At 35.9% G+C, this 14,137-nt stretch overlaps 1 protein-coding gene across 13 annotated transcripts in view; it reads left to right on the top strand.

Moving 5' to 3' along the window:
- Positions 1-14,137, top strand: part of LOC145291306 (integrin alpha-9-like) — a 971,358-nt gene that overhangs the window by 377,078 nt on the left and 580,143 nt on the right. For all 13 annotated transcript variants that reach the window (XM_080137012.1, XM_080137009.1, XM_080137006.1 and 10 more), the window contains one exon: positions 6,269-6,336. In XM_080137012.1, coding sequence (XP_079993138.1) covers positions 6,269-6,336 — 68 coding nt within the window. The remainder of the gene's footprint in view (positions 1-6,268; positions 6,337-14,137) is intronic.

Here is a 14,137-nt window from a genome sequence, read left to right as displayed (position 1 = left end):
AATTAGGTTTGCTTGCATGTCACTCGTGCTCACTCGGCTGGTCTGGGTCAGTCTTGTCTTGTCCTAGGTTGGACCCCGACTAATAGACCAGTTGCATGTGTATACTTGTCATCAAAACTGGCCCACTGTTTTCAACACTTTCTCTCAATCTGAAATCAAGCAAAACGTATTGAAATGGCAAAGTAATATCATGATCAAATCAGAGTAAAGTAATATCATGATCAAATCAGAGTAAAGTAATATCATGATCAAATCAGAAAACCACCTAAACAAAACCAATTTGCTTCCTTCATTTAGGCTCTCATTCACAAATATCCATGGGCTTAGAAGTAATCTAAATGATGTAGAGTCTTACCTCTTAGTAAAATCCTCAAATAGATATCCAGGAAGTTTACTCAGAGGTAGCATTAAGTGAAATAAACCTGCCCTCTTCAATCCCTTCTAACTACTTTAACATGACAGGATACCTCCCTCTCTGCCATAAGGACTCGGATAGATATATGCATGGACTTGGAGTCTATATTCGAAGACCTCCCCCCTCCCCTTCACTAGAGAGTAACATCTGGAATCAGATAACCAAGCTTTCACGTGTTTTTTGACTAGCGTTAGTTACTTATATTTTCTCTACCTCTAGTTAGGACTGTACTCTAATCGATCATGTCTCTGATAGTATAGATGCAGCACTCTCCTTTGATAGTAACGGCAAAATACATGTGTTTGGTGACTTTAATGTCCACCATAAAAATTGGCTTGGTTTCTCAGGTTACACAGATGCAGTTGAACACTCTACTTATAGCTTCTCTCTAGCCCATTCCCTCACACAGACAGTCATGTTCCCAACCCGCTTCCCAGATAGTGACCACCAGCAAGCTTCACTTCTAGATCTATTCCTTACCGCAGTACCAGAGGATTGTGTAAATAATGCGCACAGTCTACTCGGAAACGCAGACCACCTAGTTGTATCAGTAGATATCACATTCAAATCCCAACTCCAAGGCAAGGAGCCATTGCTCAAAACGACTAGATACTACTACAAAAGTGGCTGACTGGGAAGCCATCAGAGAATATATCAGAGAGGCCCCATTGATCAATATCTTTTGTCTCCTTGCTAATGCCAATGAGACAACTAAATCGTGAAGAGTCCCTGCATGGAAGTATTATAGCAAGCCCCACACACCCTCATGGTTCACTACAGATTGTGCAGCAGCACAAACACAGCATGCACTCTGCCGATTTGTATGTCATAAGTAAAATGCAAATAGGCAAAAATTTATAGATGCTAGAAATCATTGTAAGTGAGAAAGAGCCACAACAAAAAGAAATCATGCTGAAATAACCAGGGAACGCATAGAATCGCAGAAGATAGGAACTCATGATTTCTAGAAAATTTATTATAGTGTAGTGAATAAAGGGCAATCAGTAATTCCCCCACTATTCAACAACCATTCCCAAACCGTTGGGTTACCAGATACTGGATAAAATACATCCTTAGCATACTATTGTGAAAGATAATGGGATAAGTTTTAATTATTTAGGTTGTCTTATACTGATCAATTTCCTCTTATGCAGCCAATGAGAAATAATCTCTGACTTTCCTTTTAAGATAGTGGAATCAAATGTCATAATAGTTAAAGTATCAGAACTGCAGAGATTACAAGTTTTAAAGCATTGCTTATTTTTCTAAAGGTTAACAATACAGTAAGGTATTTGTCAATGTTGAACGTCCCAAATGTATTTATAAAGTGAAGTAAATCCGCAAAGAGAAAAAGACATGCTACAGTAAAAGTTATTAGTTCTTTTTCTTTGTTCATTTCTTTACTTTTTTCTTTTCATTTCTTCCCTTCTGTATCGAGTGGAAATGAGAGACAATCAAATCAATATCTTTATGTTACGTCTGTCCCTCCATCAAATGATTATTTCATGTGAAGGTGTTCATCAATTTTCAAGCAATAAAAGTGATTTTCGTTCCTTTGTTTCATTCGAAATGATTCTACCTAACTCATCCCTTAACATAGGCCTGGGCACTCACAGCTTGCCTGCATTCCTCGCTGCTACTATATATAAAAACCTACCAGCCATACTCGCACTAATACTCACACAGCCCTCCTAAAGATGTTTTTCTCAAAAGGCGAAAAGCACTTTGAACTACACACGGAACATATCAATTCCTTCGATCCACACACTAAAAAGATCGTAAAAATTGAAAAACTAAAAGAAATCTAATCTCTCTATTGTCTTTAACAACGTTTGTTGAAATATATATATATATATATATATATATATATATATATATATATATATATATATATATATATTTCAACAAACGTTTAGACAATAGAGAGATAAGATTTCTTTTAGTTTTTCAATTTTTACGATCTTTTTAGTGTGTGGATCGAAGGATATATATATATATATATATATATATATATATATATATATATATATATATATATACAGTCCTGGTCAAAGTCATAAGACCACTTAAGAAAGTAAGCGTTTACGCATATTGTCGAATTTTTAATCAAACAAATGGTTGAAACCATTGGCAAAAAGGAAAATATGATGGAAAAAATGAAATCTGCTTCATTCGAAACCTTAACCCTGATCTAATAATTATTTAAAAAAAAAAAACATTTTCACCTGGTCAAAATGATAAGACCACTGATAATTATAAATTACTAAAAAGGGTCTCAGTATTTAGTATAGCCTCCATTATTACGAATTACTTAAAAAATTCTCTTCGGCATGCTTGTGACTAAGTTTTTTATCAGTTGCGAAGGAATTTTATCCCATGTACTGAAAACTGAATCAGAAAGTCCATTTATTGAATCATACTCGGTTCCATCCTTGAACACTTCTTTTGCCATCCATCTCCAAAGATTTTCAATGGGATTGAGGTCCGGAGAACATGCTGGATGATCTAACAATTCTATATTATTTGAAGAAAAGTATTCTCGTGCTTGTCGAGAAGTGTGTATTGCAGCGTTGTCTTGCTGGAAAATCCAATTTCTTCCACACAGACGTGGACCTTCAGTCCTGATAGAAGCATTTTCAAGCATTTAAATGTACTTCAATGATGTTTACCGGCCTTTCACTACTTGCGACTTTAGGGTCCCAGCTGACGAGAAAGCACCCCAGATCATTAAAGACCCTCCTCCACTAAGCCAAGTTGAAAAAGTCTCTTTCGACAAATTTTTATCAAGCCAGTAGTGTTGAAATACATCTGGACCATCTAGATTAAACTTTTTCTCATCGGAGAAAATTATATTTTCCCACTTCTCTTCATCCCAAGTCTGGTATTTGGCAGCATATTTAAGTCGGTTAGTTTTGTGCTGTTCAAGAAGACGTGGTTTCTGCAGTCGCTTTAAATGATTGAAACCCTTCATTTTCAGATGCCTTCTGATAGTTTTAGGACTACATTCTGCTGCTGTTTTGCTTTTCAATCGACTTGAGCTCATACTGGAGTTTTTTTAAAACCTCTTCTGATACGGCGATCCAGTGATGGGGTTATTTTTTTTTGGTCGACCTAGACTCTTTTTGTGCCCATATTGATCTGGATTTCTTAAAAAATTTGTGATGACCGTTTTGCTACGATTCACTTCGTTTGCAATGGATCCATGGGAGAGTCCACCTCTATCAAGCTCAAAGATCCTTCCTCTCTCAAACTCTGATAATGGTTTCCCTTTTGCCATTTATAATTTAGTAAGATATTTTTTATCCACTAACAAGTTGCTTTTAGTAACATAGAAAGCTTTTCGTATTCATTTTTTCAAAACTAGCCGATTTTATTAAAGTGGTCTTATTATTTTGTCCAGATGAAAATGTTTGTTTTTTAAAAAATAATTATTAGATCAGGGTTAAGGTTTCGAATGAAGCAGATTTCATTTTTTTCCATCATATTTTCCCTTTTGGCAATGGTTTCAACCATTTGTTTGATTAAAATTCGATAATATGCGTAAACACTTACTTTCTTAAGTGGTCTTATGATTTTGACCAGGACTATATATATATATATATATATATATATATATATATATTGTTGGGTTCAAAAACAGCCTACAGAAAATGGACTCTGATTTATAAAAGTATGATAGGTTATGAAAAGGAAGGGTTGTAAACAGATAGCTTCGAATTTGGGGTACAAAACCAAAGCAAAATATGATGAAAGTAAAAAATAAAATAGATAAACCCCATAATTTATTATACCATACCTGTTCACACTGAAACACTTATCACAATATTTTGTGGATCTATATTAAAAAACCTTGTTAAACTTTGTGACATATTTCCATTCAATGGAGGTCAGGCGTGAACGAACACCCCATAATTTTATTATACCATATTTCTTCAAACTGAAACATAATTATCAAAGTATACATACGCAGATAAATATGAAACGTCTTTGTTATAGTTCGTTCCTATTTCCATTCCATGCAGGCCAGGCGCAAATGCAGACCCCACAATTTTATTATACCATCCCTATTTAAGTTAAAACATACTTATCAAAGTATTATTATGTACATCTATATCAAAAACACTTGTAAACGTTTTTTTTTTTAATTTTTTATTTCCACACTTTGTGGACCAGGCGCGTACGCAGACCCCACAATTTTAATGAATCATCATTATACCAGATCAAACATACCCATTCCTCTGTCTCTATCATTATATGTGATCAGTTTTCTATAATAGTAAACCATATAGGAGCCTATTCGTGACCAGACACACACACACACTGACGTTCAGCTTTATATTATAGATACTTGTATTTATATATATTTATATCTGTGTATATGGTGGGTGCAGAGTATAATTACCGTAAGTGTTAAAAGCATTATAAATAGAGTGTGTTTGTATCTTTCATGTAAACAGTAAAAAAACATAATTAATAGTTGTCTGCTAAAGACAATTAGGTGTAATATTTGCCATAAAAAGATCTCATAAATTTTTACATAGAAAAAGATTAATTTTGCAAACAAACCACCGTCCATTTAAATTTAAGAAAGGCATGTCGGTTACAAATCACTTTTAAATATGAAGAATCATTCTTTTAAATTATACACTGGAATTTATTTTAAAGAAAATAGGATACGCTGATATCATGGTGAATTCCATATCTAAGTGATGGAATGGAAAGAGTGATTCATTAAATATATAACATAAAAACCTACTTTAAAATACAATAAAAGGATTTTCCAGTTACACTTGAAGAAATAAAATTTAAAGCTACATTTTATGAATTGAAAAAAAAAAGAAAAAATCATGAATTGGCAAAATAAAAGTCAAATTACAAACATATTCTTTTCTTTTTGTGATGGTATCTTGCTATATATATTAACAAAGCATCATCACTGAATGGGTTTATTACCTTAGACAATTTTACAAAGTGGGCCAAAGTTTCCAAATGTAGGAATCTTATATGCAAAAGCAGTATACACTTACAAAATCTTATAGTGGAACTCAATTTTGCTAATAATTTGCAATTAATCATATGACAACCACTCCGTAAACCGAAAATCCAGTGGCCAAGCAGAACGTTTTCTAGATAAGTTTGAGTTGGTCTTAAGAAAATCAGATGTAAGTACTACTGGAGATGAATTATACCAATTTTTTCAGAGTGTATTGGATAACATCAAACCCAAGCACAAATTACGAAATATCATTGCCTGAACTCATGTTTACAAAAAAGATGTGATTAGCATTTATTAAACTGACACATAACAAAACCAAACTGTTTAAAAATATAATATTATCGATACAACCTTTTTAAACTTTTAAAAGTTTAAACAATAAAAAAAAAGTTTGCTGGAAAGATTGCAGTATCAATAAAAAAAAATGAGTCCTTATGAATGTAAATGATCAAACATCTAGAGTAGATTACAATAATAAATTTCAAGTAACACTAAAATAAACCTCCCCAACGACAACAACTGTCAACTGAGGACATTCATCCAAAAGTAGTATAACCTCCAGAGGAAGTAACATTTCAAAAGAGAAAGATGTAGACTAATAAAACCCCTCATTACCATAATGAATTAAATTTGAAAAAAAAAAAAATAGTTTGTATTTGTTATTGGGAAAAATAAATATACAGTTTTTCCCAATTATTATGTGCATTTATTGAATTATGAAACAATGGTGTTTTGATTATTATAAGATGTAGTTTACTATAAATCATTTGAAGCTATGAAAAAGTAAATCGGTGGTACAAATTAATAGTAAATTCACTATTAATAACTTCTAAACAAGAATTATTTGTTTCTTTCAGGCTACTGTGTAGCTGTTTTAAATAACAAGTCTGCCATTGGAATGCCAAGATATAAACAATATGGTGCTGTAAGTATTCCTTTTATCTTGTACTATTTATGTATTATTACATTATATCAATTATATCATACAGACGTTTTAAAATATTTTTTAATGCTTACCAGTATTCAGTTACCAGGTTTACGTATGTAATTCTTGAGCAAATTGGTTACTTTCCTCAAGTCATTCCCAACTTGATTTAAATGGAAATTGTCTACCTCTTTTGCTAGCATTCGACGCTAGGCGCATTTATTAGTATGACTATTTGAAAAGTATACTAAAATGAGAGAATGCGTGAATCACAAGCTACAAATTGACAATAAATTCCAATAGATTTTAACAGTAGTATTGGAGGGGAGCAAATATAGAAAGAAAAACAATTGGGTAAATAAATTAAGACATAACTGAAAGAAAAACAAATTCCATATTATTAGGTACTTTTTTTGGCTTTACCTTATCATGATCTACAAAAAGTATATTTCTTCACTTCTTTTTCACCCTTACATTCCCTCCCTGCCACAAATTCTAAAACTCCATCATGAAAAGTCTCCAGAAAGAATACACGATTAAACCCAGAACTCCATCGTACAACGTAAACCCCAACTACCATGTCCCCTTCTTCAACATCAGGGGTCAACTTTTCAGAGGTTAAAATTCAATTACATTGGACCGACTATTTCCCTAGATGAGTTCGTAATTAAAGGATACTCTAATTTAACATCAAAATCTGACCCCCAAGATTGTCATAGGCATGGAACATGTGTCTACATAAAGATGGCTTTCCATGTGGTAGGTACATCTCCAGAGAAGACCCTAAATTGCCCTATGTGTGTTTCTGGATTGTACTTGTTCACACCAATGCGTTTATATTTGCCCTCTATCGCCCCTACAACAGTGGAGTTGCTATCTTTAAGAGCATATCTGAGAAAATTGACCACACTTGTCTGCTCATCCTTCGGCTAACATTCACGTCTGTAGAGACTTCAATTTTCACAATGTGGAATGGTTAGCCCACTCAAATAAAACAGATAATGAGGAGAGGTTTTGTCACGATTTCTCCATCTTATGACCTAACTCAGATTGTTCACGAACCCACACTTCTGCCCGACACTGACAGTCAGTATGCAAGTCTCCTAGACCTTTCTCTAACAACTTGCCCTGAGCTATGTTCATCTTCCTTTCTGTCTCCACTAGGATTTTCCGGCCACACGGTTGTCTCAGTTAAGATAAAAACAAAATGTAATACGTTCTCTGACATACCTCTCCCTCGCACAGTATATTGATACTCTATAACTGACTAAGATAGCTTCCGTACATTTATATCAGATGTACCTCTGCATTCCATGTTTAAAAAGAAGTGTCCTCTATAGTATCTAACCTGATGGAATGGTTAATTTTAAGTATAGATCGCTTCATACCCTCCAAGAAATTCCAACAAAAACCTAACAGCCAGCTGTGGTTCCCTCCAGAATGTGCTACTGCATTGCGCACAGAAATCACTTTTTCCATTTCAACATAACAGATGTACTGAGACTAAAGCTGCCTTCAAGACTGCCAGCAACCATTGTAAAAGAGTAATGAAGAACTTGAGAGGATTGTATGCTCAGTCTATCAAGTCCAAAGTAGCTGAACAGTGGCTTGGTTCTAACCAATTTGGCAAATAGCAAACAAAGTCCTGAATAAAAGTGTGTGCTCTATCCCAACCATCATTTATGGATCTGAGGTAATCTCGTCAGCATCGGACAAAGCCAATCTCTTTACCTAGAACTTTGTAGCTAATTCTACCCTATACGATCAGGACTGCCAACACCCCGTATTTTCTCCTGTATCTGAAAAAACGTTATGTGACATAAAAATATCTGTACATTATGTTGCCAAGCTAATCAAAAACCTTGATTCCAGTAAAGCAACTGGCCTTGACGACATTCTTATTATAGTGCTGAAAAACTTTCAACCAGAACTGGCTCCCTCCCATACTTAAAAAGCTGTTTATGTGTTGTCTTAAGGAGAATCGCTGGAAAACCTCATCAGTATGTCCCGTATTTAAAAATTCAGGTTATCAGTCATCTCTTTCTCAATACAGACCAACCGGTCTCCTGTGTGTCATGAGTAAATTGCTGGAATCTGTGTTAAATAGAGAAGTAGTCAGTCACCTCAGCAAAAATAACCTCATCAGTGACATGCAATATGGTTTCCATTCTGCTAGATCTACAGATCTTTATAGGATTAGCAAATCTTTTGACAGAGGCTTTCTTTCTAGAGCAATTGCTCTTGACATATCAAAGCTTTAATAGTGCATGGCATAAACGTCTACTCCACAAAATCTCCAGCTACAGAATAGCTGGAAATGTCTGTTCAATTATAAAATTATTTCTCTCTGATAGGTTCATAAGAGTAATGGTTGATGGGCAGACAGGTTCAACTCTTTTCCTGATCTACATCAATGATTTCCCAAATCACACCCTAAAATCATCTGTAGACATTTATGCTGATGACACTACCATCTATGGCAACACTTCACAGGCAGTAAACAACCAAGTTCTCTCTGATTCTGTCTTCTCTGATTTTGATCACGTGATGCAATAGGGAAAGAAGTGGCTGGTTAACTTTGATGCATCTAAAACCAATATTTACATCATTAATGCTCTGAACCCTGTCTGGCATCAATTGAAATGAATAGCTCTCATCTTGAGGAGACTCCATGTTTTGATAAGCTTCATGGTCTGACCGTTATTCCTGATCTGAGATGGAACACGTACATCAAATCCATTACCAAGGCTGTTGGAAAAATGGGGGGATTACCGCTCCAGTAGATATCTACCTGCTGATGCAATTCTCTACCTGTAAGTAAGATAGAGTACTGTTGCCACATCTGGGCAGGAGCTGCTAGAAAGATCTTATCCTGCCTTAACAAAGTTCAAAATAGACTCTGGGACGCCCTTTTCTGTTCCCTGCAACCTCTTTTCTACAAAAGAGATGTTGCAAGCCTGTCACTGCTTTATCGTTATTTTCATTGCAAGTGCTCATCTGAGCTCCAATCTATGCCACCCCCCGACCTGACTTACACAAAAAACACTCATCTACTGAAACCACTATCAATAATTTCCCTAATCTTTATCTATGCCTAAACCTAAACATTGATTCCATGAACAAAGCTTCTTTCTTAGAACTGCATGGCTGTGGAACTCTGTTATGTTTTCCTGCTTTCCAACTGACTTCAATTTGGTCATCTTAAAGTCTAACATAAACAAGTTCCTGATGAGCCGTCCCCTTAAGTATCCAATTTACCAAATTTCCACTACTAACGATTACTATGATATTTTTCATTGACAAATATGCCACTCATTAACCCTTATCCTCAAGTTGCCTCCGGGCCCTGATACAACTTCTTTGTGAAAAAAACAAAAAAGCCATTAATTGGAAACATGATTGCATTTATGTACCTGTCATAATTTTGTTTATTAGCATTTACTCACGAAATGTTTTTGTATGAGTTATTATCAGTGATTGCTTACTGGCAATAACCAAGTGATAGTCTCTGAAGTATGAGTGATAATCTCCCCTAAATTTCCAGCACTCTGTCTTATTTATTGTCTATTACAATTATCACACAAGCTGCTTGGCTTTAATTTCTTGGTATAATATCATATATATATATATATCTTGGTATAATATCATATATATATATATATATATATATATATATATATATATATATATATATATATATATATAGTAGCATCCAAAACTATGGGACAACATTTTAAAACCTAATATTTGTTAAAAATAACAATTGTGAAAAGCTGAAATTTTGACAACTGGCAGTCGTTATCATCCATAATAACATACCAAAATTTGAATCATTTATTTTCAAAATAGGAACGTCCAAAAGTAAGGGACAAAATTGAGAAAAACAATGTAAACAGCCAAAAAAAAAAAACAATAAAAATACATGTAAAATCAATATTTAGTAAATGAACCCTTGCTCTCAATGACAGCTGCACATCTTCAACTACAAGAACGAATCAGTTCTTGACAATCCTCGATACTAATTTAAGACCATTCTTCTTGAAGCTTCACCCATAAATCCTACGTGTTAGTGTGATTTCTTTCCATAACTTTCACTCCTAAGGTCTTCCAAAGATTTTCTATTGGATTTAAGTCAGGATTTTGCGGTGGCCAATCCATAATTTCGAAATCTTGCTCACTAAGGTAACTCATTACCACCTTTGCCTTGTAACATGGGGCATTATCTTGCATAAAGGTAATCCTATCGAAACCTGAATTCTGTATGATTGGCACAACATGATCTTGAACAATGTTTTTATAGATTTGCGTGTTTACACAAGTTTGTATTCCAATTACCATGACGCTTCCGCCTCTAAACTTGATAGTTTTCTTAGTATATTTTGCACTTAATCTTTCACCAATTCGTCTCTTTACATTGTTTTTTTCATCATTTCCAAATAAATTAAACTTGTTTTCATCTCTGAAAAATATTTTGCCCAATTTTCATTTTATGTCCAAATTAAATACCTGTTTGCAAACTCTAATCTCTTCTTCTTATTCTTCGAACTAACAAGTCGTTTCTTCCATGGGGTTCGATTAAACAGCCCTATTTCTGCCATGCGTTGGAAAAAATCTAAAAAAAAAAAAGAAAATGTATGTTTCTTATATTCTTAGTACAGCAAATGTGAATAACCTGCTCCAAAAATTGAAAAATAAGACGAGTTTCCATAAATCAGGGCAATCAGCAGATTAAGCCGAGCGTTGTTGAAATGTTGAAACGCTAAATCGAGTTTTCTTATTGTTGTTTTTGTATTAAAAATCTAAATTTTTAATAGTATTTGAGTAAAGGGGTATTTTTCTGTTTATTTTTTTTTAACATTTGTTGACAGAAAATAATTTGTAAATTTGGTGCTTATGTATTTTTTTGGTATCGCGCTGCTTTTAAATAGTTTTTCTAAGTTAAATTAAAATTTCATGATCTCTTTTTTTAATAAATTATTAGTTGGAAACACAGAATAGTTACAAAATATCCTCCCCTGTCCATGTAAAGAATGGCTGAAAAAATAATACCGGCATTATTTCAGCATGACACCAAAATTCACATGTGCCGTAAATTTTCTCGGAAAAACACTTTTCTGTACTTTCATCTAAAATACATACATACACACATACATATATACATACATACATACATATGATGATGGCAGATCAATTATTACATGCTTCCAGCATTTCAGGCCTACATACGTCCCAACTTTTCCATCGCCACAGGACTATTTTTCATAGACAAATGCCTGAGAGAGTATCTATACAAAGATAATGTTACAGAGTTTTAGCTTTGTATGTGTAGAGTTGAATGTAATAATCAAAGAGGAAAGCGCCCCCATGTGTGTGTCGTGCGGTCATACAACTTACCTTCGGATGGGATCTGAGAGAAAGAGAAATTAAAGATGGCAGCGATGGATTTATAAGGTGTAGTCTCGTGGAATCTCACAAGATCTCATCTTCCACTGCACATATATGCAAATGGAATGGGGTCAGTTTTCTGATAAAATGTCTGTTGGCAGAGGCAGTGGGGAGAGATGTGCTGGAAGTTGAGAGAGAAAGTTGTCAGTGACGAATTCTAGCTGGACTTTTGTATTTGGTTTATTTTGTTTTGCTGTTTACCAGCCCATTTAACGGCAAGCTATTTCGGCATAATGGGGGACAAATTCGACCTTAAATTAATACCGGAATTCGACGGCTCGACCCCAGTACTTGACTGGGTGGAGAAGGTGGAACTACATTGCCTGTTGTCTAGTGTGAAGAACATTGAACATGTGGTTCCTCTATGCCTGTCCGGCGGGGCTTTCGCAGTATATCAACAGCTTAGTCCTGAGGAAAAACAGGATTATGAAATGATCAAGGCGGCATTATACAAGGCGTTCGCTATCGACTCCACCACTCCTTGGGAGCAATTTGAGGCAAGAACCTTGTATCCCGGTGAAACTGTCGACGTTTATTTGGCCGAGCTGATAAAATTGACAGTGTTGTTTGGTGGGCTGCCTGAGCGGGCCTTATCATGCAAATTTTTGGCAATGCTTCCAACTGGAGCAAATCAACTCCTGTGGGCTAGCTTAAGCATAGCTTTATTGTCCCTTAACGACCTGGTAGACCGGGCCAGGACCGTGATGAAGAATACTTATGAGATGGGCGAACCAGTAGTCGCTGCTGCACAGCATGCATTAAATGAGGATAAACCGTCCCAGGGGCCTGTCCTGCATGGTGAAGTCATGTGTTATAGGTGCAATGACCAGGGCCACATTGCGAAGAACTGCCGGCAGTGACTGACAGCTATTCGCTGCTACCTATATAATAAGACTGGTCATATGGCCCGGGATTGTTCGGGAAATGGGATCAGGGACAAGGTGCCAGCGTCAACCTCTTCCCCAAACAGAAATTAGATGAGGCACTTCTGACCATTCTTCGACTTCGACTCTGGGTGCTGTCGCACCGTAGTGAGTGTGGGCCTCAGCCGCACTTGGAAGAAGAAGACTACTAGATTAACCACCCTCAATGGAGCGACGCAGACATGTTGTGGGGTGGGCACTGTGAACATTTGCAGTAAAACTGGAAATTCAGCTAACATCGAAGTGCTGGTAGTACTCGAGAGACCGCTTTGACCTGCTATTAGGCTATGACGCCAGCATAGCCCTAGGTGATGCTCACATAACACAGACGGGGGCGATACAGTTCCAGCTGCTTTGAAGATTGATCAGCCAGACTTTGGCCACAGACGATGTATGTGTTCCATTTTAGATCAGGAGTAAAGGTCAAACCCAGAAGCTTATCAAAACATGGGGCCTCCCCTAGACGAGAGCCATCCATTTCAATTGATGCCAGATGGGGATCAGAGCGTTTATGATGTAATGATAGGTGCTTGGTCTTAGATGCATTAAAGGTAACCAGCCACATCTTCCCCCACTGTACCACGTGCTCAAGATCTGAGGAGAGAGAATCAGAAAGAACATTGTCATTTACGGCCTTTAATGTGTTGCCATAGATAGTCGTGTCATCAGCATAGATGTCAACGAATGATTTTAGTATATGTTTTGGGAGATCATTGATGTAGATCAAGAAGAGAGTTGGGCCCAGGATGGACTCCTGAGGGACTCCAGCATTAATACTGTGGGCCTCTGATTTCTGCTCATCAACCACTACTCTTATGAGCCTATCAGAGAGAAATGATTTAATGATTGAGAAAACATTTCCAGTTATACCATAGCTGGAAATCTTGTGAAGTAGGCCTTTATGCCATACCTTATCGGAGGCCTTTGATATGTCAAGAGCAATTGCCCTATAAATGAAGCCTTTATCGAGAGATTCGATAATCCTATGAGTTAACACATCTGCTGTAGATAAGCAGAACAGAGGCGTGTCACTAAGAAGGTTATTTCTGCTGAAGTGGTTGACTACTTCTCTATTTAATATGGATTTCAGCAACTTACTCATGACACACGGGAGACTTATTGGTCTGTATTGAGAGGGAGATGACTTATCACCTGAATTCTTAAATGCAGGGCATACTGATGAGGTTTTCCAGGGTGTTGGAAAGCACTTCTCCTTAAGGCAATGCTTAAACAGTTTGGTAAGTATGGGGGCAAGTTCTGGTTGTAGCTTTTTTAACACTATAATTGGAATACCGTCAGGGCCAGTTGCTTTACTGGAATCAAGGTTCTTGATTAGCTTGGCGACCTCACACACAGATATTTGTATTTTACCTAGCGTATTGTGTTATAGAAGGAAATATGGGGAGTTTATTGCCTTCATTGCATGGGGTAGA

The sequence above is a fragment of the Euprymna scolopes genome, chromosome 12 (assembly GCF_053919585.1).
Source record: "Euprymna scolopes isolate OS-2025 chromosome 12, ASM5391958v1, whole genome shotgun sequence".
NCBI lineage: Eukaryota > Metazoa > Mollusca > Cephalopoda > Sepiida > Sepiolidae > Euprymna > Euprymna scolopes.
This window is presented reverse-complemented; position numbering and strand designations above follow the sequence as displayed.